The following is a 23,705-nucleotide window of genomic DNA, read 5'->3' as shown; positions in this document are numbered from 1 at the left end:
TATCCCTCCTATTTTTCCTCTCTGTTAGTTTCCCTTTTGACCACCTTCAAAATATTTCCAACAAAGAAAGGTTGAGAGCCAAACGGCAGAAGGAAGAGAAATCGTGAAGAAACGGCAGTATGGATGGAGGAAAATGTGACGGAGTGGTAAAATTTAAACGGCGACATCTTTCGATGGTATTAAGATGTACCGGAACGATTCGATGATAAATTTATAAAACATGAATTTTTCGGTGTGACAAACCCAATTTTTCCTACAATTAAAGATCCTGGTGTTCTTCTCCCATCAAGGTGTTCTTCTCCCGTCAATTCTCGTGAAATCTTTGGTTCCTCTGAACCAAAGATGACCCCTTTATGCAAAGGTTAGTTTTTTTTTTCCTCCTACGAGGCTACAAGTACATCATAGTGGTGAAGTACGGTCTCTACCCAAACTACAAATACTCCAGCTTGGAGTATATCATGGTCTCATTAGTACGACCGCACGGCTTGGAGTGCTGAGCTAACTTGTTGGATTAGTGGAGTGTTGGAAGTTTGGTACCATTTATCTTCATCTGGCAACAAAACAATCTGAGTAATCAAATATGCTAATTTCTTTGTTTGCTCGTTTCTTTGCCTTAGGACCTAACTCGTCATCTGAATTACACTTGAAAATTTTATAAGTACCTGCCTCAACCTCTTGGGCTGTGTTGAAATTTTCTACATGCTGTTTATACCCATCAATCAGCTAATACGTTGAGCCTATATATGTACTCGAGTATCTGCGAACCATGAATGTTCAAATCTGCAGGTTGGTTGGTTCTAATGGTGTTTCATTTATTTGGTTGAATGAAGTAACCGTATAAATCGCTTATACAGTTGTCCACTGTGTTACGGTTCGCTTATATATTCCTCATATACTTTAAGATTAAAATTAGAATGGTTGCATGGTACGGTATATTATACTTGTACCTATTTTTTTTACTAGAACTCACTTGCTTAAATAAAAAGTGTACTAAGTATGAGTAGAAAAAGTATTAAGTATGAGTAGAAAAAGTATGTTAAGTCAAAATTCTATTGATTTTCTAGCAAATGTATAGAGATCCGTTATAATAAAATATAGTAATAGAAATTAAAATACATGAGATTTAGAAAATACAACCACATTTCACTGTAGCAACGCACGGGCATCTTGCTAGTATTCCTAAAATGTGAAAATTCATCATGGTATGAAGATAGAACAATTAAAATAAATCAGAGACATATCCTTTTGATATGGGACATATACATATCTAAATAAATAGCACAATTGGAACATACTTTGTGGAGTTTGACATGGTGGATCAAGCCTACATGTCAGTGTATACATTTTTTCCATGAAAAGTAGCAAATACAATTATTAAACTTCTCGTGAGGTACAAAATGACCCCACAGGTTCCAAAATAACGCAAATAAAAAATTAGATATATTTTTCCAAATACAATTTAAAGAGAAAGAACAAAAACCGACGACCCTAGTCTGAAGTTTCATCAAAGGTACTCAGAAAGCCACCCAAGAAACCAGCACCGTTGCAGCTCCCACATAGAATTTCACGCTTTCCTCTGCAAGATAAAGATTTTGTACAACCAGCTGGGTCAAACAAGCTGTTGAATCTCAAATGAATTGGCGGATTTTTTTTTTGACATTTCTAACAAAGTAGATGTATATCTAGTGACCGTTCTTAGTGAGGCAACTACTTTTTGTTATACCTGCAAAGCCAGCACAAAGCTCCAGCTTTAAATCGGCCATTAAAATGGTCAACGGAATTCACCCCACGTCCCTCACATTGGGTGCACACGATTGCACCTGTAAATTTGCAATCAAACAGTTGCAAATAAAAACATAATACAAAGCTGGAAAGAACTATTAGAAGTGGATGCATAGTGTCCACATTAAAAGGATGTCTTAACCCACTACAAACCATGGTAATTCAAAAATGAACAAACAGTGCTCCAAAAAATTAGTGTTTACAAACTTATGGGTCAAGAACAAGAGCCTTCGATCTGATCCACCTCTGAAGAATTGGATGTACCAATAACTTTGGATTCTTAATTGTTTATTTTCAAGCTTGCAAAATGAAGTTGCTTCAGAGGATTTTCAAACAGCTAAGATATTATGCAAGATGAATTTGTTCACTTTGGTATTGTGGCAGAGGTATTATTTATTTTGACTGTTGACTCTCTCATATACTTGGGCAATACCATATAATTCTGCCATGTACAGGAACGGTAAGCAGTATCACATATATGAATTAGGAAGGAAAAAAAGGTACACAGTTAGACTGCTCAGGTGTAATGTAGCGACTATGATTAGTATGTGATTGAGTTTAGAGCACATTTATGCGAACAAATATTCACATATTCAAGATGGTGAAATAATGAAAAAAAATTACACCATTTGAGGTGTGTAAGTGTTCAATGTTTTGTGACAACACCAGTAAAAAAACACATAATCACCATTTGATTAACACCAGACAGAATCTTACTGCCCTGGGAACCCAATGCTCGAAAGAGTCCAAACCCAATGAGGAAAGCATCAGCGGAGTTTGTAGCTAGTTTCTATCCAGATTTACTTCCTTTACATTGAATTATTCAAGTAAGGAGCTCCAAATTATTGAAGTAAGGAGATGTATGACCTTTAGGTATTGCATACTGTATCCCTATATAACTCGACAGCATTTAACTGCAGTTGGGAAAAAAGGAGAATCTTTCTTTAGTAAAATCCAGAAAAAAAACTTGCTCACCATTTCCTTCACAGTCCTTGCAAAGGATGCTGCGTACCTTCTGAGGCTTTTTAGCAGACTGGTCATTTTCTGTGGCCTGTTTAATGAAAAGTTTGAAAATTGAGGTAAAAAACAAGTAAAGGAGGATAAAGTACTATCTATTTAAAAAAAAACTCACTACCCCAAACAGGTCTCTACTTGTTTTTCTTGAACATGTCATTGCATTAAAAAGAAGAATAACTAGTTTGTTTACAACACACACCGCACATAGCGCCACAGAAACAGTTATCGACTTCTCATTAAACATTACCTATCAATTTGGCTGAACATACAGGGATTGTACGTTTCCTAGATTGATTATATAGCCAGTACAATTAAACTTAAGAAACTTATACATCTCGAAGGGATTATCTCTTATCACATATTAACCCAAACTACTAATTGTTTGAAATTTTAACCACAATGGGCTTTCAGGATCCAGTACCTCTCTAGTCAGAAAAGGTGATGTTTTGGACACCAGTAACCTCCAAATCGCAGCTTAAACAATTATTTTTAATGTACTTTATTTATAAATCTCATTTAAATTATAATCTTACTAGCATCTAAACCCTGAAAGACAATATTTTTCAAAAGAACAAATTATATTGTGCACACCTCATGAAGCCACATTTTCTTTTACTAGAGATGATTGTAGTTTTACTGTTCCGGGATTTTAGCATCTTAGCACCATAAATGTAGCAATTAGTCGTGCTATTATACTTCACAACATAAGGGCACCTGCATATTAGTTTGATAACCATATAGAGGTTTGTGAGCCCAAGTCCAACCAATATCAAGTGAAGAACCACCTAATTCAGTGTCTCGTACTCGAGCACAGCATATCTGGAAACAAAACTAACGAAAACAGAAAGGTGCCCCCAATTCTCGCTGTACTCATGTAGTCTTATGCTATAACTATGACGGAATAAGCAAACAACTCAGGAGCACATGCCGCCAAAAGGGGGGGAAAACAGAAGAATTTCTCGTTCCAGTTCTCTCTTCCATCACAATTTCTAGAAATAGTAGCATCCGTAACCCAGAACGCCAAGAGCAGAAGTAGAAGCAAACAATGAATATATCTTGCCGCATATCGGGAAGCGGGAAAGATAAGGTTACTTACCTTGGTCTTGACGGACAGGGACTTGCAACGGCGGGAGACGGGCCGGAGCGAGATAAGCGCAGGAGGGGATGCTTTGAGGAGGGCTGGAGGGGAGGGAGCAATGGCCGTGAGGCTCGCCGTGGCAGCCATCGGGGTGCAGCGGCGTACGAGGAGGAAGCAGGAGAGGGAGAGAAGAGACGGACGGCCAGCGAGAGCTGGGAGCAGGGCAATCCGGCCACAGCGATAAGGAGGCGGCAGAAGCCAGAACGTGGAACAAACAGGTATGTTTGCAAATAGACACCTGACAAAATAGTGATTTGCAACGCTGTAGTTGCTTGCAACAATCTGCCGACATCTCCTTCTCCTTCTCTACGTGTTTTTCATGGAAAAATGTATTTTTCATCACAAGTATCGCAAAAGTGTGATATCAATCCTCGTGGATTTGGTGTAAATTAACTCCTTAACTAACTAAATTGTTGCATTTATCATCCCCACTTTAGTTTAACAATGGTTTAGTGCTATATAACATCAGGTAGGCCATGTAATCATCTTACCAATCATTGCTTAGCCATGTCTAATATTGAGTCAATCGCTATAATAGTGTAATGTGAATCGATTCCATTAATTTTTCACATAAATTTTTATGGGATAGGAAATTTATTAGAGGATTTACTAATTTGTTGTGGGCTTTATATCTTCGACTCAGCATATTACATCGCTAAGTAGGGATTAGTCACATGATTACATAGCATAGATAGCCATTAGATGGCACTAAACCATTGTTAAATCAAGTTGGGATCATAAATGCACCATTTTAGTTATTTAAGGGGTTGTTTTGCACCAAATGAATGTCACACTTTTGCAATACCGGGAGATGAAAAATACACTTTTTTTGAGTTGCTACTCTTTGCGTCTTTGAGTTCTTAGATGGTCAGACGGCCTAATCTTGTTCATAAGCGAGTATATTCTAATTATTGATATTTAAACCTTAAGTAACATAGTTAAGAAGTTTAGAGACTTAGGTCCTATTTGGGAAGGGGGTGTTAAAAGTTTAACACCCCACTTTTAACACTTTTTAACACTTTCCTATCCAAAACACTTGTGTTAAAAGTGGGGTGTTAAAGTTTAACACCCCATTTTTCATAAACACATGGAGGAGGTGTTAAAACTTGCTAAAGGTGTTAAAAGTGGTTCCCTCTCCACTTTTTCCCAAGTTACCCCTTCTCTCTCCTCCCTCTCTCTCCGCTGGCCATAAATGAGGGGGGGGGGCAATGGAGTCATTTCCCACCAAAGGTGTTAAAGTTTAACACATCATCCAAACACCCCAATGTGTTAAACTTTAGCACTCTATTTGAGAGTGTTAATTATTAAATTTTAACGCAGGGTATCCAAACAGACCCTTAGTTCTGCAAATTAATAGTTAAGGAATCTATGTGACACGCTCGTGCAACTTTGAGGACCACGGGTAAATTTTACTCTATCAATAAGACTTATAAAAAAAATCGACCATTTTTTACGAATACTGACAATATAAGATTGATATTACCATTCACCATAAAAAGTACATTAATAATTATTAATGGATAGATATAGTTGATCGAAGCTTCACTTAGTAGACCACGTTGGTGCCATTAATGATATATATACATTGAATTAGAGAGTAGTTCTTATCGGAATAGCTAAAAAAGAAAAAAAAGAAATTCGGATCAAGAAAACCTTTGCACACTGGCATTTACCATGGCTAATTCTGAATTGCAGCCTGCAGGCCTCTCTCAAACTTAGAGTGAAAAGGTTGGCAACTGCCGGTGAACCCTACTCCGTGACAAGACACAGCAAAGAGCTCGAATGAACATCGACGTCACGAGGATCCCATGACGATCCTAAACAGAAAGCACATTCGCTTTGCCATGGCATCAATGTATACTAGAAGGGCACATCTTCAGTGGGGTACACTCAGGAACAGTTTCACTATCCGTGGTGGCCACGAACCAAGATCATGTGGAAGTGGAACACAGCACTGCGAACTATCAGTCCAGACTCCAGAGCTGAGATTGCTTCATAGTCCAAAAAGTGATGACGGCTTCACATAAACATCACAGCCACTACCAGAAGGAATCTTCAGTGATCCTCGCATTTTCACTCGTTAAACCAAACAAATTCATGTGCTTCTGCACATCTGCCCATGCACTGAAATAATGCTGTCCACTCGAGTAAACTGACCAAGCTAGCAACATGTAGACTACCAAGTTGCATTGTGCTCAATTGCTCATCAACCTTAGATGCTTCCAAGGGATGTGCCGACCCAGCAAAGGAGAAACATATAATCAATTGCCACGACCAAACAGCCCAAGTAGCTCACATGATCATCCAAGAGACGGTTAAAGAATAGTGAGTTTGTTCATTTCTGAACTCACCTTTAATTGTCGACCTCTGAAACATCATGCACCTAGTGACAGAAGTCAATTATAACCTCACAGCATCGAGCAACACAGTTACCACGGTTCAGAACACAGTATGGAATCTTTAATATTACAGGCTGCAGATATCGTCAACCTCCACCTTGACTAGGTTTCCTTTCGGGACCAACTAAACGAAAATGCAATTGCTCAACTGCTTTGAAATGATGATCTAGTAGTTATCTTCGTTCCTACCACGTGGAGCAGGGCGTCGGTCACCTCTACCCTCGCCGGGGTATGGGCCACCTCCTGGTCTATAACCATGCCCGCGCCCATGGCCAGCCTCCATACTGTTGGGTCTCCCTCGGCTTGCATATGGATCAGCAGCATAGTTGTCTGGTCGACCCCTGCCGGTGAAGGAACTCTTCATCAGTCTGTTCCGTGGAGGAGAGCGGCTTCTGTCACGCAGATCATTGCCCCAGTTAGCCCGAGGAGACCCTGAGCGACGCCGACTCCTGTCAATATAACCATCATGTGGGCGCTCCCTCCGACCATAGTCATCAGTGGCAGACCACTCAAACTTTGCACGGTCCCTCAAGTCGCGCTCGCCACGGAAGCCCATTCTTTCCTTAGGTGATGCATCTGTAAACCGTACTGGTCGTTCTGGAGGGGATCGAGCTGCATATCCCCTAGATTCACCTGCACCCCAGCCATGAGGTGGTGATCTGTACCTGGCCATCTCTCTTGGGGGGGCTCGATCACCAGGTGGACCAACCATCCTTGGAGGCCCTCGGGGAGGAGGGCTGGGGTAACCCCTTGGAGGGCTACGCCTAGGTTCATATGCTTCACGTGCTGAATAGCGGAACTTGTTGCAGTTGTTACAGTGAGTGCGCCGAGCAAAATTGAGATTTCCACAACTGACATGAAAAACAGGAAGAAAAATTAGAAATCAAGATAAAGTAACTAAGAAAGCACATACTATCATGGTGACAGGTCAACTTACTTTGGATTCTGGCATATCCAATCACCTTCTCTTGGCGACAAATTTGGATCATTCCTGTGAACATATTCTCCATCAATATTAATGAAATCTTTTCCAGGAGGAGCACCATAGCCTCTCCCGTAAGATCTGCCTCCTCTTCCGTATGGTGGAGAACCCTCTCGGAACCTCACACCTCCTCTACCACCCCCTTGATAACCATGGGTGTAACGTGGACCTGCATCATCAAATTTGCTGCCTTCTGGTCTGCGTGGGCGCGGTGGCGAAGGGCCTCCATGCATTCCATATCCTGAAAAGGAAGTATCAAAAAATACAATAAGCACTAAAGGAAAACGTCAATTAACATTCAGCAAGGAATGCTTACACTAGCCACATGGAACTGAAATAGGCAACCACTTCATGAGAACTACTTTCAAAAAAAGCGACTCTCCAAATGTCGAAAGAAGTCGTAACAAAGACCCACATTTCTGAGAAGGAAAATACCATTGCAACTGCAGCCCAACTGAAAACGAAACTACCAGCCTTCCGGTGGTTCACAATGTAGTTAGTAGCTACATGTCCAAAGAGTGGTGTTGTCTGTTGCTAAGAAAATCTTAGTTCCTCTAGCCAATAGGATCCCATAATTCCATGCAAGCAGCTCTCAAACATCTGTCAGGGCAATAACTATGTGATGCGTAGACCGCTGCAGCAGTTTGTTGATGCTATCTCAAATATTAGAATCAAGCATGTCGGTCCAGTGACCAAATGCTTCGCACTCCACATGATTGCACAAGATTATGCAATTGTCACACATCACAAAACTGTCCATTGATCTATAGAAGAGCTCCAACTTTCAACAGGGAAGAGATCAACCACCAGACATCCTATGTCCCTGTGAATGCTACCAACTCATGTTCCTTAACAGTCACCTTGTTGGTTTCTGTTTCTCAACCATAAAAGGAACTTCACCTTATAAGCATGCAGCGTCTAGGGCAAAAGTGATCTTTGGAATGTCCCACATTGCAACCTGAGACAGCTGCAATATCAATGCTATATGAACATCCCTTGAGGCTTCAGTCATGAAGATGTGAGCATGCCCAGCAATTCACTTACAAAAAAGTATCTGCAGCAGCCAGTTACTTCCTTATCTCAACATCATTGTCCCAACCTCTTAAGGCTCTAACTTGTTCAAAAAATTGGCAAGCAAAGTGGCATAATCCTATGTCTAAAATGTACCCAATGACTTGGCTCATTGTGTGGGGAACACAAAATACCAAAAACTCAAAGGGTGTGTTGGTCAGATTTGGATTCATGTTATAAGTCTATATCCAAGTTCCAGATTAACGTCATCAAACTCAGGCTTCTAGTTTTCGATGACCCCCTAAATAAGCAATTGAACTGTGGCTTCCTGAATTTCTCAGCCCTGATCCCAAAAGCTTAAAGGTTCAAATATTGATGATGGTAAGAACCAACATGTTCTTGAAGTTTCTAGGTATCCTCAAAGCTAATTCCAAACGTCATAGTTCTTAGGCAATACCTAAGCACTAGCATACCCAAGCTGTGTTACTACAACAGTCCATCTCATCCCTTCATTCCTTGGTTATCTCAACCCTTCAAACCTTTTTCAGAGTTCACCATACTGCAAATGCAAATGTAACTGCCTTTTCACAATATTTGTGTCAGCAAGGCAGAATACTTCCACATTACTATGCTGTCAAATAAAACAAACCATCAGGCGGGACAATACCAAAGCATCAACAATAATGTCCCATCTTGAAAAGGAATGGCATCCAGTACAGTCAAGTTGGAAACTATTCCAGTAGAACAGCAAACTCCATACTTCATTTGATATTTACTGGAGCTTGCAGTGCTTGGTCATTACACTGGACATCCAAGCCAGCAAAGTATTAGAAGATATTTAGAATTTCTCAAGCATATGAGGTGGTTTCAGACACGCTGTGTGCAACATTTACCTATATTATGGTTATTTAATAACGAGGCATTATTGTCTTATATGAAATAACTATTTGGCAGTTATAGCTGACAAGATACTGCTCGAAATCAAAAGGAATACTGTAAAACATGATGAAATAAATGATACCACAAGGCATTTCACTTGGTGAATGAAGGAATTCAATAAAATAAGAATGAATTGAACTAGTAATTAGTACAATTTTTGAACTGCCTGTTAAATGATCATAATGATAACACAATACTAAAAAACTATTAGTAAGGTCTTAACTGTACTCCATTACAGTTCCTCAACTGCTAGATCTTGCATACTAGAATTTGAAGATAATGAGCAATTTGTTTAGTCAACTGTTTGAAAAACCATTTCCAAACTGATGGAATCAAACAGAAGAGAAAAGAAGGTAAAACAAGGGTTCAGTGCTTGAGCAATGGCATTGCACAACACATCAGCACCTATATAAAGAGGAATCAGAGATAATACAAGGATAACGTCATGCAGCGATGGTTGAAACAAGCTTGACATCATTCATACAAAAATGAAAACCCAGCTATCATGGTAACTATCTTCTATGGCTTTCTTGCAAATGAGACATGCAATAATCCAAAAGAAAGAAAAGGGGAAAACATTAAAAGGCATGTTAATTTCTTATTAACTCTAGAAAGCAATGCAAACCATAGAAGGTATCATACAGGCGAGAAGTTTTAGAACGATAAAAAGTTACTCAGGTACTCAGATAGCACTTGCTATGCTTCAAGCATGAGGTGTGACAGGACAGCTTGCAATAACAACTTTTAAATGAATAAATTGCTTAGTGAAACTATTATAATCTATGTTCTCTTTTGCTTAAGGTCCTATAATGCGTGCGACCAATCATTCCAAGCTTTCAAATACTAATAATGCACACAAAAGTATTTAGATTTGTCACATATAAGATCATATTAGTAATTCTACAGACAGAGAACTTTCATGTCACAAGATTTCCAATAAGTTCAACTCATGAAGAGAAGTAAATAGCAAGTCTTGTGCATTGCAAACTTTGCAAACAAAATTTCTAATATGTTCCAACACAAGAACAGAGAAGTAATAGCAAGTCTTGTGTAGTGTAAACTTTTCAATCAAAATTTCCACTATGTTCAACACATGAACAAGAAAAGAGCAAGTGTGGTGTATTGTAAATTTTGCAATCAAATGACAGTACAAGTACCAGAACTAAAATCATCTCTGAAAAAAAACATATATTTGAGCAAATTATGTAACTTTAAACCTCTACATCATTGCACAAGTTTCATTCGATCAAATCTGAACATCCCTTAAACAAATTCCGAACGAAAGGTGCTACTGAAACAGACAAGCCTCCTCTTTATAGCCTAACAATTCCTCCACACATATCACCATACAACTAATTCTAATCACATAACTTGTGACCCCTGTCGCGATAAGGAATACAACAGCACATTATGTGTCATGAAGAAGAACCCTGCCCCTTCAAGATAATCACCAGCACCGCACAAAATAATATAATAAATAATAAAGTAAAGGAAACATGGCGTGCGAATCCAGCAACACAGTACAAAGGAAATCCTTACAATCCCACGCACGATCCAAAGAAAATATAGATCGACTAAATAGGTTTGCACTTAGCAGGATTTATAAAGAGAACATTACAAGAAAATAGGAAGACACGAGGGTTTCCAACAGACCTTGCTGCTCGTCGTGGAAGCGTGGTTGCCGTAGAGGCTGGAACCGGGGCGGTGGGCTGAAGCGGCGGCGCTGGAGCGGGGGGCTCCCAGGACGCCGCCTCTCCGGCGGCGGTGACCGGCGCCTCTCCCAGCCTCGGGGGCGCGGCGGCGACAACTCCCGCCGGTGCCGCGGGGGCGAAGCCCCGCGGCCGCGGTGGCCGCCGCCGCCAACGGGCGAGGGCGAACGAGCAGTGCGGGCGGCGGGAGAGGGCGGGGACGACCCGCCGCCGTTCACCTGCGGCGGCGGCGGCGGCGGCTTGACAACGAGGCTGCTGAGCGGGGCCCGCGCGGGCTGCGGCAGAGCGGGTACGGGGTCGGGGGCGGGTGAGGGCGAGGGCGCGGGGGCCGGGTCGACCTCGGGCTCCGGCGTACTCCGCGGCGGCGTGATGTCCTCGTACTCGTCCTCGTCGTCTTCGTCGTCGACGTCGTCTCCCCTGCCGCGCGGCCTCATCTCGGTGCGGGTGGTGGTGGTGGTGGTGCGGCGGCGGCGGCGGCGCTGCGTCTCTAGGGTTTGGGTGTTGGGGGATGGCGAGACGGGGGAGACGGTGTGGGAGGATTGCGCGTTGCAGCGACCAAACCACGTCGAACCAAGCCAAGTCAAGCCTCGGTTGAGGAGGTTATCCAATGTGGTTCAGAAGGCCGGATGGAACCCGTCCTACGGTCTCTACCCCAGGAAAATATTTTTTTTATTTTTTTATTTTCTAATTTTGTAGAAATAAATGTTCATGAAAAATATTTGCAAATCTATGCAAATGCGACCACTTAAAACGGCTATGGCCAATGAATAAGTATGGAAACCGCCATTTGAAATGGTATCTACGCCATTTAAACTGATAGTAGAGTCAAACAAATCAAATGAGCTAGAATTTTGCCACATGACCACCTCAATCTACCTGGATGCCAACTCAGCTTCTACATTATATGAATTGGCATGTCGGTATTTAGATCCGGCAATCTACCGAAGGGGGTGCCCGAGGTAGTGTTTTGCTTGGTGGGGCTCGTCGAGATAAGGAACTCGAAGGTAAACACAGACATACGATTTAGACAGGTCCGAACCGCTAAATAGCACAATACCCTACGTCCTGTGTGTTGGTTGGATTGAATTTCTTTAGAGGGATCCCTATCTCACCTTATATTATCGGAGGCAGGGTTACAGGTCGGTTGGTTACAAGAATACTAGTAAGATACGACTAAAGGAGCTCTATTCTTGTTACAACGAGAACTTTCATAATCCTCAACTAATTCCTATCTTTCCATGTAGACTACACCGTTCTGCGTCATGGTCTCCATGTCAAAGGCGTCTCGGTGTCCAGCCCCATATTAGATGTATTATGATAAGCCCCCGAGTATTTTTTTAGTCAAATGTAGCAGTTCTAAGTACTTTGGTAGACTTCACTAACTAGTTTTGGTGCTCTTTAAATATTTTATCTGGTTGAATCTTCAAAGGTACTCGAAAATTACCATGCGGCTAGAATGTGCTCAAGCCTCATTTAACTCAGTCTCCTATCCTTCAATCTTAAATTTTATATGGAAGTGCGATGAAAGTCACACTCCATATGGAGTAGCCCCCGATCCTTAGGTTGAATTGAAGAATCAGACTAAGGATCAATCTATAATTTGCATCACTTTCCCCTTAAAACCCGAAAAAACTTTTTGTTGATGGACACGTGGCACACAGCCCCAAACCTTTAGCCGACTAGCTTGGTGGGTATGAAGGTCAACCTTTGGTTCAACGTGACCATTTCAGAGATCTTACCTCCTCCCGAAAATAAAGGTAGCTGCCAATCAGATTTCCTGATTTTGGGGAATCATGTGATTCGAAATCCCTTCATTCGTGCAGTTTTTACCGTGCCACTGTTATAAATAACGGAGGAAGTTAGCCCTTCCATTTTACCCTTGCCATCTGTCTTTTCAACTCCCATACTGTAGCCCTAGCGCCGCCGCTGCCCAATCTCCGAGCGCTAGGGCCCCCCACCACCACTCAGCCCCCAAGCGTATGCGATAGAAGAAGCTCATGACATCAAGGATGGTGAGGAAGGCTGTTGCTGTCAAGCCTGCCGAGGGGGAAAAGAAGAAGAAAGGATCTAGCAAGGAAAAAGAGCTTCGGTTGCCAGCGCCCAAGTACGGGAAAACCGACCAAACCGCACCGCCAACTCCCGCTTGCGCTTGGAAACGGTCATCCTTGAAAGAAGAGGAGATCAAGACGTTTGTGACCGCCAAACTGCTCCAAAATCAAGATTTCATCAATTGGAGATCTACCTACGGCAATCCGTGGCCATTGGAAGAACACCCCAATGAAACGGTAATTTTTTTCACACTTCATCTACCGCGGTCTTGCATTGCCAACATCTGACTTTTTCCAGGGTCTTCTGGATTATTATAAGTTGGAGTTGGTTCATCTGAACTCCAATGGAATTCTCCAGACTGCCATTTTTGTTCACTTCTGTGAAGCTTTTCTGGGAATCAGGCCTCACTTCCAGTTATTCCGGAAATTTTTCCGTGTAAAGCCGCAACCAATGAGGGAACACACTCTAGTAGTCGGAGGCACTAGTATCCAGATGCGAGAGAAACTCAGCAGCTTATATCTAGATTATGAGTTGATAGACTCTAATGATGGGTGGAAGGAAAAATGGTGTTACATTGGCAATCATGATCCGAAACTACCCAAGCTGACAGGACATCACCCTTCCAGGAACAATCGGTGGCTTGATGAGCCAACACATGGGAATTGCGTCCAACTACCCGATCTCATTGATAGAATAGCCAAGCTAAAGCAAGAAGGGATCACTAGAGTTGGAGTAGCCTTCAGCTTTACGAAGCGACGAATCCAGCCCTTGCAGCAGCGATGCCACTAGGGCTATGAGTATACTGGTGTTAATGATCCATCCAGACTTTCTCCTAATGAGCTCAACACAAATGAAATTATGGTGAGGCTGAAATGGATGTTTAAACATGTAACTAAGATCCCCATAATTGTGTGTGAATTCAGCACCTCGCACCCACCAAAGCCTGTAAGTACCCGTAGTCATAGCCCCCGAGTACCTTATTTGAAGTTTTTGCTCTCCGCTAACTTGTCTTTGTGTGCAGGAAGATGTCGGCTTGTACTTCTCTGCTCCTCCTCCTCCTGGATTAGACGTTACTTGCGTAGCTGCTCCTCACGAGTATACGAGGGAGAGCGCAAGGAGTGTTGAAGAGAAAGAGGGAGTACTCGAGGCCTCCAACAACACTAGTTCTGATGTCGCGGAGGACTTTGAAGTCAAGGCCCGGCCATCTGCTAAGGCCGGGTCATCCTCTGGATCGAGGAAGTGCTCAGCTAATGATGAGCTTGAAGCTGCAATTCCTCCACCACCAAAGAACAAGCGATCCGTTATTGCAAAACGGGTCGTGAAGAAGTCTGTCACCGCAGAAGATATGCCTCCCGCGGTAATTACTTATGAGGAAGGACAAGATCATGAGAATTGTGTACTCCTAATAGGCGATTCCAATATCACCACCGTGTCTACTCAAGATGACATTGGTGGTTTGCAGGTACTCGAAGAGGCGACCGAAGTGGAGAAGGCGGCTGTTGTAGCTGCTCAAAACAAATCGCCAATCGGAATTGAGGATGATCCAGAGCCTTAAGATGTCACTCAGGGTGATCCTCAGGTGATGAACCCCACTGGCGCAGATACCACTCAAGCAGCAGAGGCAGAGCTCAAAGCTGGTCAAGATCCTATTGTGGATGTGCAAGCCGCGCTGAAAGCACCGTCTGCAGCTATCAAGCCGTTGTGGTTGTTTGGAGAACCCACGCTAAAGCTGAGAAGATCATCAAAGTAATCTATATGTTCTTTTTTGAGTACTAATTGTAGTTCATAATCAACTTGTTGTGTCACTAAAGTTTTATCTTATGCAGGAAATCCTCTGATATGGACCTTGGAGGTCCTAACTTGAGACCCTTGACCGATGGCAGTAGCCTCTCAGTCCAGGACGTTGCCCCGGCCCAAGCAAGTTTACAGCTAGAGAAACACCCCGCGACGACAAGTAGTCCAGGTACCGAGATGTCATATCATCTTTGACTGACATTGTAGTGCCAACCCCTGAGCAACAAGTACCCGAAGAGGCGATGGCTGCTTCTGTTGCGGTGACCAATGTTAATATATCGACCTCCGAGCATCAAGTACCCAAGGAGGTGGCAGCTGTTGTGGACGTGGCGACTGCTTGTGCAACCCTTGAGCAACCGATTGTTGGTGAAGCAATGACTACTTTTGGCGCTGTTGTTGGGATACGAGGTAGGCTACACTAGCGCAAAACAAAATTTCTACCGCGTAAAACCAGGAAGAACTGCCGTATAAGGATCACAGGATTACCACTCGACGCACTACTGGTGCGGAAGATGTAGATTTGCGTCGATGCAGCGAAGACGATCAACGTAGTCGTACGTAGTCGATCAACGTAGTCGTACGTAGTCGATCACGTCAACGTCCATCAGCTCCTCAGCAGCTCGTCCACGTGCAGCAAGATCGCCCTCGTGCCGCGGCTCGTCGTGGCTCGTCGGCGGCTCGTCGTGGCTCGTCGGCGGCTTGTCGTGGCTCGTCGGTGGCTCGTCCAAGTGCTGCAGGCACAACACCTCCAAGGTATCCACACGTGCAGGGAGGAAGCGTCGCAAGCCAGACTGCTAGATCCGCGAGTTGCAACAGGCGAGGGCGTGGAGGCGCGGCAGATGTGTTTCGCCAAAAGGTGTCAACCCTAGGGCTCCCCCACCCTTCTATTTATAGAGGTTCCTAACGGGCCTCTGGGTCCGAGGCCCATTAGTACTTCTAAATCTAATCCAACTCAGATCACATCCGAATTGAGCTTCCAGCCCCTTAAGTGTGTGACCCTATGGGTTCGGATACGTATAGACATGGCCCGAGTACTCCTACTCGGCCCAATAGTCGGTAGCGGTCTCTAGCAAGACGTGCCAACTCCTATACGCACACGAAGATCATATCAGACGAACCATCACAACATAATATACATGCTATTCCCTTTGCCTCACGATATTTGGTCTAGCTTCAAGCCGACCACTCTTTCTCGATCCTGTGATTCAGAATCCCTTTGTAGGTTAACTCTTAACCGTACGTAGCATGGCCATGCATTTTCGGATCCGATCACTCGAGGGGCCCAGAGATATCACTCTCAATCAGAGAGGAGCAAATCCCATCTTGATTGACCATGTCTCATAGCATGCTTCTTGACAAACCCGAAAGCTACCTTTATAACTACCCTGTTACGGCGTAGCGTTTGATAACCCCTAAGTAGGTCGATCCACATCTTGAATACATGCGACAATCTCAGGTCTAAGGACAAAGCGTATATGTTGTTTAAAGAGAGAACTACTGCTCGTGTTGGGTCAGTCCTAGCACATGTCTCCATATGTGTCCACATTATTAGTTCAATATCTCCATGTCCATGACTTGTGAAACATAGTCATCAACTAATACATGTGCTAGTCTAATATTCATGTGTGTCCTCACATGAACTCCGACTAGGGACAACTTTAGAATAACCATACAAGTAAAGAGTTTCACATACAATTCACATAATTGCAAATCAGTTCAAGTAGCCTTTAATGGATATTCAATGAACATAATATACAAATCATGGATACTAATACCCATAGCTCTTACATGCGCATCATGCTTAGCCTACGGGAGTGGTTTTGTCAACGGATCAGAAATGTTCAGATCCGTGTGTATTTTGCATATCTTGATCTCACCCCGGTTAACGAAGTCTCGAATGAGATGAAATCGCCGCATTACGTGTTTGTTCTTCTGGTGGTTCCTTGGCTCCTTTGCTTGCGCAATTGCCCCATTATTATCACAGTAGAGATTCAACGGGCTGGACGTATTCGGGAACACACCAAGCTCAATGAGGAAATTCCTTATCCAAACACCTTCCTTCGCGGCTTCCGAAGCCGCGATGTACTCGGCTTCTATCGTAGAATCGGCCACCGTCTCCTGTTTGGAACTCTTCCAACTAACAGCACCACCATTTAGCGTGAACACAAATCCTGATTGTGACTTTGAATCATCTCTGTCGGTTTGGAAACTAGCATCGGTGTAACTTGTTACAACGAGCTCTTCGTCACCTCCATAGACGAGGAACATATCTTTAGTCCTTCTCAAGTACTTAAGAATGTTTTTCACCGCTGTCTAGTGACTCTCACCTGGATCAGATTGGTGTCTGCTTGTCATACTTAGCGCATATGAAATATTTGGGCGAGTACTTATCATTGCATACATGATAGATCCAATAGCCGAGGCATATGGCACTCTACTCATGCGATCCCGCTCATCAGCAGTCGAAGGACACTGAGTCTTGTTGAGATGTATGCCATGTGACATAGGCAAGAACCCTTTCTTTGCCTCTTCCATGCTGAACCGCTTCAACACTTTATCAATGTAAGTATCTTGGCTTAAACCTATAAGCCTTCTCGATCTATCTCTATAGATCTTAATGCCCAGAATATATGCCGCTTCCCCTAAGTCCTTCATCGAAAAACTATTTTTCAGTGAAGTCTTTACGGACTCAAGCATAGGAATGTTATTTCCAATCAGTAATATGTCATCCACATATAATATTAGAAATACTTTATGGCTTTAACACCATCAGGCGGGTCAACCAAGTTCCAAACTTGATTGTCTCCCATGGACTATATTTCGGATTGCATGACACTCTGCCATTTTTCGGAGTCTGGGTCCATCATTGCTTCTGCATATGTCGCAGGCTCATCATTGTCCAACAATAATATCTCCCGCATTTCGCGGAGCCTTGCCGACCTTCATGGTTGTGGTGGTGCTTCTCTTGCCATTGGTATCTCAACTTGTTCTGCTACGTTAGCATCACACATTGATTCTTGCCCGATCGGCTCATCTCGAACTTCTTCAAGATGCACTGTCTTTCCACTCTTTTCTCCTTTGAGAAACTTATTCTCTAGGAAAACCCCGTTCTGAGCGACAAACACTTTGCCTTCTGATCAGTTGTAGAAATAATATCCCAAAGTTTCCTTTGGATATCCCACGAAAATGCACTTATCCGACTTGGGTGTGATCTTGTCCGACTGAAGTCGCTTGACAAACACTTCACATCCCCAAATCTTTAGAAAAGACAAACTAGGAACCTTTCCAGTCCATATCTCATATGGTGTCTTAACTACGGATTTAGATGGTACCCTAGTAAGTGTGAAAGCTACTGTTTCTAGAGCATATCCCCAAAATGACAATGGTAGGTCCGACTGGCTCATCATTGATCGAACCATGTCTAACAAAGTTCGATTACGTCGCTCGGACACACCGTTTCTCTGAGGTGTTCCAGGCGGCGTAAGTTGTGGAACAATTCTGCAACTCTTTAGATGATTGCTAAACTCGTGGCTCAAATACTCACCTCCACGATCAGATCGTAAGGCCTTGATTTTCTTGTCACGCTGATTTTCAACTTCATTCTGAAATTCCTTGAACTTTTCAAAGGTTTCAGACTTGTGCCTCATCAAGTAGACATAGGCATATCTACTAAAATCATCAGTGAAAGTTATGAAGTATTGGAATCCTCCTCTAGCCATCGTGCTTATTGGTCCGCATACATCGCTATGTACGAATTCCAACAAGTCTACTGCTCTCTCAGGAAAACCTGTGAAAGGCATCTTGGTCATCTTGCCTAGCAAGCAAGCCTCACATGTCTCGTATGATTCAAAATCAAAGAAAGTTAGAAGTCCATCAGAATGGAGCTTCTTCATGCGCTTTTCACTTATATGACCCAAACGACAATGCCACAAGTAGGTAGGTCTCAAATCATTAGGCCGAGGCCTTTTAGCACTTACGTTACAGACAGGTGAACCATCAAGATTTAAAACAAACAATCCATTCACAATTGGTGCAAAAGCCATAAACATATCATTCTTAGAGATCACACAACCATTGTTTTCACTCGCAAATGAATAAACATCCTTCATCAAGCATGAAGCAGACAAAATGTTTCAACTTAAACTAGGAACGAAATAACAATTATTCAACTCCATAATAAATCCTGACGGGAGGTGGAGTTGCATCGTCCCGACGGTCAACGCAGCAACTCTTGCATTATTGCCCACGCGGAAATCAACTTGTTCTCTTTCCACGCTTCTACTTCTTATCATTCCCTGCATCGAATTGCAAATATGAGCAACCGATCCGGTATCAAATACCCAAGAATTAATAATTGTATCAGCGAGAAATATGTTGTCTATAACATTAATAACAAGCATACCTGAGGGGGAAGTACTCTTACTTCCGCCATTCTTCAATGAAGTTAGGTACTGCTTGCAATTTCTCTTCCAATGACCAAGTTCATGACAATAAAAGCACTCTTTGTCTGGAGCAGGTCCAGGTCCAGCTTTAACCTTGGGTGCTGGGTTTGGCTTGGACGTTCCAGCCTTGCCCTTCTTCTTCCAAGAATTGTCCTTCTTCTTAAAGCTAGGCTTGTTCTGTATAGCCATCACATGACTACTACTAGCACTTTTCTTAATGTCAGCCTCTGCTGTTTTAAGCATGCCACACAGTTCATTCAGACCCTTCTCCGTCCCATGCATATCGTAGTTCGAGATGAAGTTCCCATAGCTAGGCGGAAGAGATGAAAGAATGAAATCAGTGGCCAACTCTTGGCCCAGTGGGAAGCCCAGCTTCTCCAACCGTTGAGTGTAACCAACCATCTTGATTACGTGTGGTCCTACTGCTGCGCCTTCTACTAGCTTGCTCTCCACAAAGGCCTTAGACACATTGAACCTTTCAGTCTTGGCCTGTGTTTGGAACATGTCTCTAAGCACCACAAAGGGCCATACTGATCACAAGATACATACATCCTGCAAAACAGAGTTAGGCGTTCTAACGTTCCAAACTTTGGAGGCCCGAAACTCCATCTTCCAAGCCGAATCTAGGAAATCTAATTTCGCCAAAAATGGTAAAGTGGTTAAAGTTCATATGTAACTTTTTCTGTAGATCAATTTTCATATAAAATTCGCCCCGATCCGAGATCGTACCGAAAAGTTACGGCTGATTTACCGAAGCATACGCATACAGCAAAATCCCAACCCGGTAGTAGATCCAATCTACTATTGCACATCACATGTGCTTGGCGTATGAACCTGGATCTTGATTTGACCAATCACATTGATCTTCGCTAGCTGCAACTGGCATTATGTGTATCACTTAACTCCGATGGTGGAAACCCGACCGGTAGGAGTATGTCGTTACACAACCATTGCAGCAAGAACACGAAACCAGGACATAGATCAAACTGAAAACTCGCATATCTCCATATGCACACATCCCGAATCCAAATCTAAACAGCTATGGCTCTAATACCACTGTTGGGCTATGAGGTAGGCTACGCTAGCGCAAATCAAAAATTTCTACCGCGTAAACCAGGAAAACTGTCGTATATGGATCACGGGATTACCACTCGACGCACTGGTGCGGAAGATGTAGAATCGCGTTGGGGCAGCGAACACGATCAGCGTAGTCGAACGTAGTCGATCACGTCGACGTTGAGCGGCACCTCAGCAGCTCGTCCATGTGCAGCAAGATTGCCCTCGTGCCGCGACTCGTCGTCGGCTCGTCGTGGCTCGTCGGCGGCTCATCGTAGCTCGTCGGTGGCTCGTCCAAGTGCTGCAGGCGCAACACCTCCAAGGTATCCACACGTGTAGGGAGGAAGTGTCGCAAGTCGGACTGCTAGGTCCGCGAGTTGCAACAGGCGAGGGAGTGGGAGGCGCGACAGATTTGTTTCGCCAAAAAGGTGTAAACCCTAGGGCGCCCCCACCCCTCTATTTATAGAGGTTCCTAACGGGCCTCTGGGTCCGAGGCCCATTAGTACTTCTAAACCTAATCCAACTCGGATCACATCCGAATTGGGCTTCCAGCCCCTTAAGTGTGTGACCCTATGGGTTCGAATACGTATAGACATGGCCCGAGTACTCCTACTCGGCCCAATAGTCGGTAGCGGCCTCTAGCAAGACGTGCCAACTCCTATATGCACACGAAGATCATATCAGACGAACCATCACAACATTATGTATATGCTATGCCCTTTGCCTCACGATATTTGGTCTAGCTTCAAGCCGACCGCTCTTTCTCGATCCTGTGATTCGGAATCCCTTTGTAGGTTAACTCTTAACCGTACGTAGCATGGCCATGCATTTTCGAATCCGATCACTCGAGGGGCTCAGAGATATCACTCTCAATCAGAGAGGGGCAAATCCCATCTTGATTGACCATGTCTCACAGCATGCTTCTTGACAAAACCGAAAGCTACCTTTTTAACTACCCTGTCACGGTGTAGCGTTTGATAGCCCCTAAGTAAGTCGATCCACATCTTGAGTACATGCGACAATCTCAGGTCTAAGGACAAAGCGTACATGTTGTGTAAAGAGAGAACTACTTCTCGTGTTGGGTTAGTCCTAGCACATGTCTCCACATGTGCCCACATTATTAGTTTAACATCTCCATGTCAATGACTTGTGAAACATAGTCATCAACTAATACATGTGCTAGTCTAATATTCATGTGTGTCCTCACATGAACTCCGACTGGGGACAACTTTAGAATAACCATACAAGTAAAGAGTTTCACATACAATTCACATAATTGCAAATCAATTCAAGTAGCCTTTAATGGATATTCAAGGAACACAATATAAATCATGGATACAAATGGAATATCATCATCTCTATGATTGCCTCTAGGGCATACCTCCAACAGTTAACACGCATCCATTTTCTTGCTAGATGCTGACCAATTGGTCATGAACATCGTAAGGCATTGTTCTTCGCAAATCCCTGCCATAGTATCAGCTACTCCTACTTGCTTAAATCCCTTTACCGAAGAAGTTCTACTTTCCCTTTGACATCTTGTAAGTCACAACCTCCTTACCCAGTGAGTGAATGAACGAGCCAATGGTGATCGGTCCATTTACTATTTATGATAGTCTATGACAGAAGATCGTCTCTTTGCACATGAGATGCTTACTTTGTGGTTGGCCAGGATAAGCAATGCCTACATCATCTAGGACTTGCCATTGAAAATCAACCTTTCTATTCGGTCATCAACAGCTCGGGTCCATTTAGCTTCGGTGACTAGATAGATCCATTATCTTCGAGGAGGAGGAAACATAAGTCCAATACGCGTTATGGAAGACTAGGGATTGCTAATCCGCCCACGTGGGAAGCCTTCTCCCTCTCAGGCTCAAGAGTCAAGATAGCCCACCCTAAATAAGAAGCACCTTATTCTTTCTACTATGGTGGATAAACCAAACCAAAACACGCAATGGCTTTCACGCTAGTTGCTCATCCCGTTGATTGTTCGGAAGAATCCACAAATGAATATTCTTTATTTCCTCTCGGCCAGGCCCTCTTTTTTCATTTGAATGCACATCTTTTTTGGTAAATGATCATCTACAACTGAAAGATTGACGTCTTCCTCTACTCGATCCTTAGTGAAAAATTATTGCTCCACCTCAATTTTTATGATCCTCATAGCCTTTTTTATTCGCGTCCTCTCCCTGGATCTATTCCTGCCGCATCCATGTCCTCTGCCTCCAGCAACTAGAGATGCATCATCTTGTTCATTATTGAGAATAGGCCTCTTCTCACACCGTACCAGTTCTTTTTGCAATTGAATCTTCCCGTTCTGGCTTATTGAGTGTATAGATTCTTTTTGAAATGCAATCTATTCCCATGTCACTTTTCTCATAACATATCATCTTCTCCTAGTACACGAACACTATTACCAATCTTATAGAATAGATTCCTGTGCCATGCTTGGTTGCCTCACATTCCTAATGTATTGCTGACAACGCTTGCAATAGGGCGTAGTAGTGTTGCACTGGGTCGTCTTGTTTAGAAGCTGATTGAGAAGATATTCTAGCGAAAATAGGATGCGTAAACCTTGGACTCATCATAGCTATGCTATGGCTATGTACTAGTTGACGAGCTTGCCTCCAGTACTTGATAGATGCCCATGACTCTCTATCTTCAAGTGATCTTTGCCCATAGGCGTAGTATTTGTAGTGAAGCGGCATATATCGTAGTTGTCAGATAGCAAGCTACCTAACATGATAAGGCTACTAGTGCCCTCTTCCTCTGCATGTAGAAAAGGAAGAAATAAATCAATCAGAGTACAAGAAGCTTCATAAAGCACTTCTTTAGGAGTTAAACTTCCATTCGTCAATAAATCTAGAAAAATTATCTCATGTTTTTCATTTCCATTCCCACAAGAAAAAATACTATAATTCATACTTCGAACAGGCATGGATACAACATCTATAGGATAACTTCGATGTTGAGAGTTCTTTCTGAGTTTTGTATGATATCCGCGATCTCTCTTGATCTGTAACTCAATACAGAAATCAATGGGCTCTCTCAAGTTAGCTATAGGTTGTGTCATATCAATGATTTCTACGGAAGGCGGTAAGATTATACGTTGAGCAGTTATGTATCTAGGACCTTTGATGCAAATTGATGTGTCTTTAACTCCATAGAGATTACTTCTCAATACAATTTCTTTCAAATTTAGTAAAATTTCTTGTATGGATTCTTCAATACCTACTATTGTAGAATATTCGTGTGGCATGTTCCCAAATTTGGCGTGTGTGATACATGTTCCTTCTATTTCTCCAAGTAAAGCTCTTCGCAAGGCAATATCAATAGTATCCACTTGACCTTTTCTAAGCAGGAATAGAATGAAACAACCATAATAAA

At 43.0% G+C, this 23,705-nt stretch overlaps 2 protein-coding genes across 2 annotated transcripts; both read right to left on the bottom strand.

Annotated features, from left to right (window-relative positions):
• Nucleotides 1-1,268: 1,268 nt before the first annotated feature.
• Nucleotides 1,269-4,130, bottom strand: LOC117854141 (protein BUNDLE SHEATH DEFECTIVE 2, chloroplastic). The gene is made up of 4 exons (XM_034736437.2): nt 3,896-4,130; nt 2,758-2,833; nt 1,724-1,820; nt 1,269-1,576 (listed from the first exon to the last, which is right to left on the bottom strand). Exons 1-4 carry the CDS (start codon nt 4,022-4,024, stop codon nt 1,489-1,491), a joined length of 390 nt encoding a protein of 129 aa, XP_034592328.1. The 5' UTR covers nt 4,025-4,130; the 3' UTR covers nt 1,269-1,488.
• Nucleotides 4,131-5,422: 1,292 nt separating this feature from the next.
• On the bottom strand, nt 5,423-11,551 carry LOC117852206 (uncharacterized). The gene is made up of 3 exons (XM_034734204.2): nt 10,922-11,551; nt 7,274-7,559; nt 5,423-7,187 (listed from the first exon to the last, which is right to left on the bottom strand). The coding sequence occupies exons 1-3, from the start codon at nt 11,409-11,411 to the stop codon at nt 6,503-6,505; spliced, it is 1,461 nt and encodes a 486-aa protein (XP_034590095.1). The 5' UTR covers nt 11,412-11,551; the 3' UTR covers nt 5,423-6,502.
• Between the last annotated feature and the right edge of the window lie 12,154 nt (nt 11,552-23,705).

Source organism: Setaria viridis, chromosome 4 (genome assembly GCF_005286985.2).
Source record: "Setaria viridis chromosome 4, Setaria_viridis_v4.0, whole genome shotgun sequence".
NCBI classification, from domain to species: Eukaryota; Viridiplantae; Streptophyta; class Magnoliopsida; order Poales; family Poaceae; genus Setaria; species Setaria viridis.
The sequence above is the reverse complement of the archived record's forward strand: the minus strand, read 5'-3'. Positions and strand labels throughout refer to the sequence as shown.

Excerpts from the sequence above, each read along its gene's own strand:
- LOC117854141 (XM_034736437.2), bottom strand. The coding sequence starts at position 4,024 with ATGGCTGCCACGGCGAGCCTCACGGCCATTGCTCCCTCCCCTCCAGCC. Across the intron at positions 2,834-3,895 it reads CCCTGTCCGTCAAGACCAAG|GCCACAGAAAATGACCAGTC; the intron begins GTAAGTAACCTT and ends TTCATTAAACAG. Across the intron at positions 1,577-1,723 it reads GCTTTGTGCTGGCTTTGCAG|AGGAAAGCGTGAAATTCTAT; the intron begins GTATAACAAAAA and ends TTTATCTTGCAG.
- LOC117852206 (XM_034734204.2), bottom strand. The coding sequence starts at position 11,411 with ATGAGGCCGCGCGGCAGGGGAGACGACGTCGACGACGAAGACGACGAG. Across the intron at positions 7,560-10,921 it reads CTTCCACGACGAGCAGCAAG|GATATGGAATGCATGGAGGC; the intron begins GTCTGTTGGAAA and ends CTTCCTTTTCAG. Across the intron at positions 7,188-7,273 it reads TGGATATGCCAGAATCCAAA|TTGTGGAAATCTCAATTTTG; the intron begins GTAAGTTGACCT and ends TTTTCATGTCAG.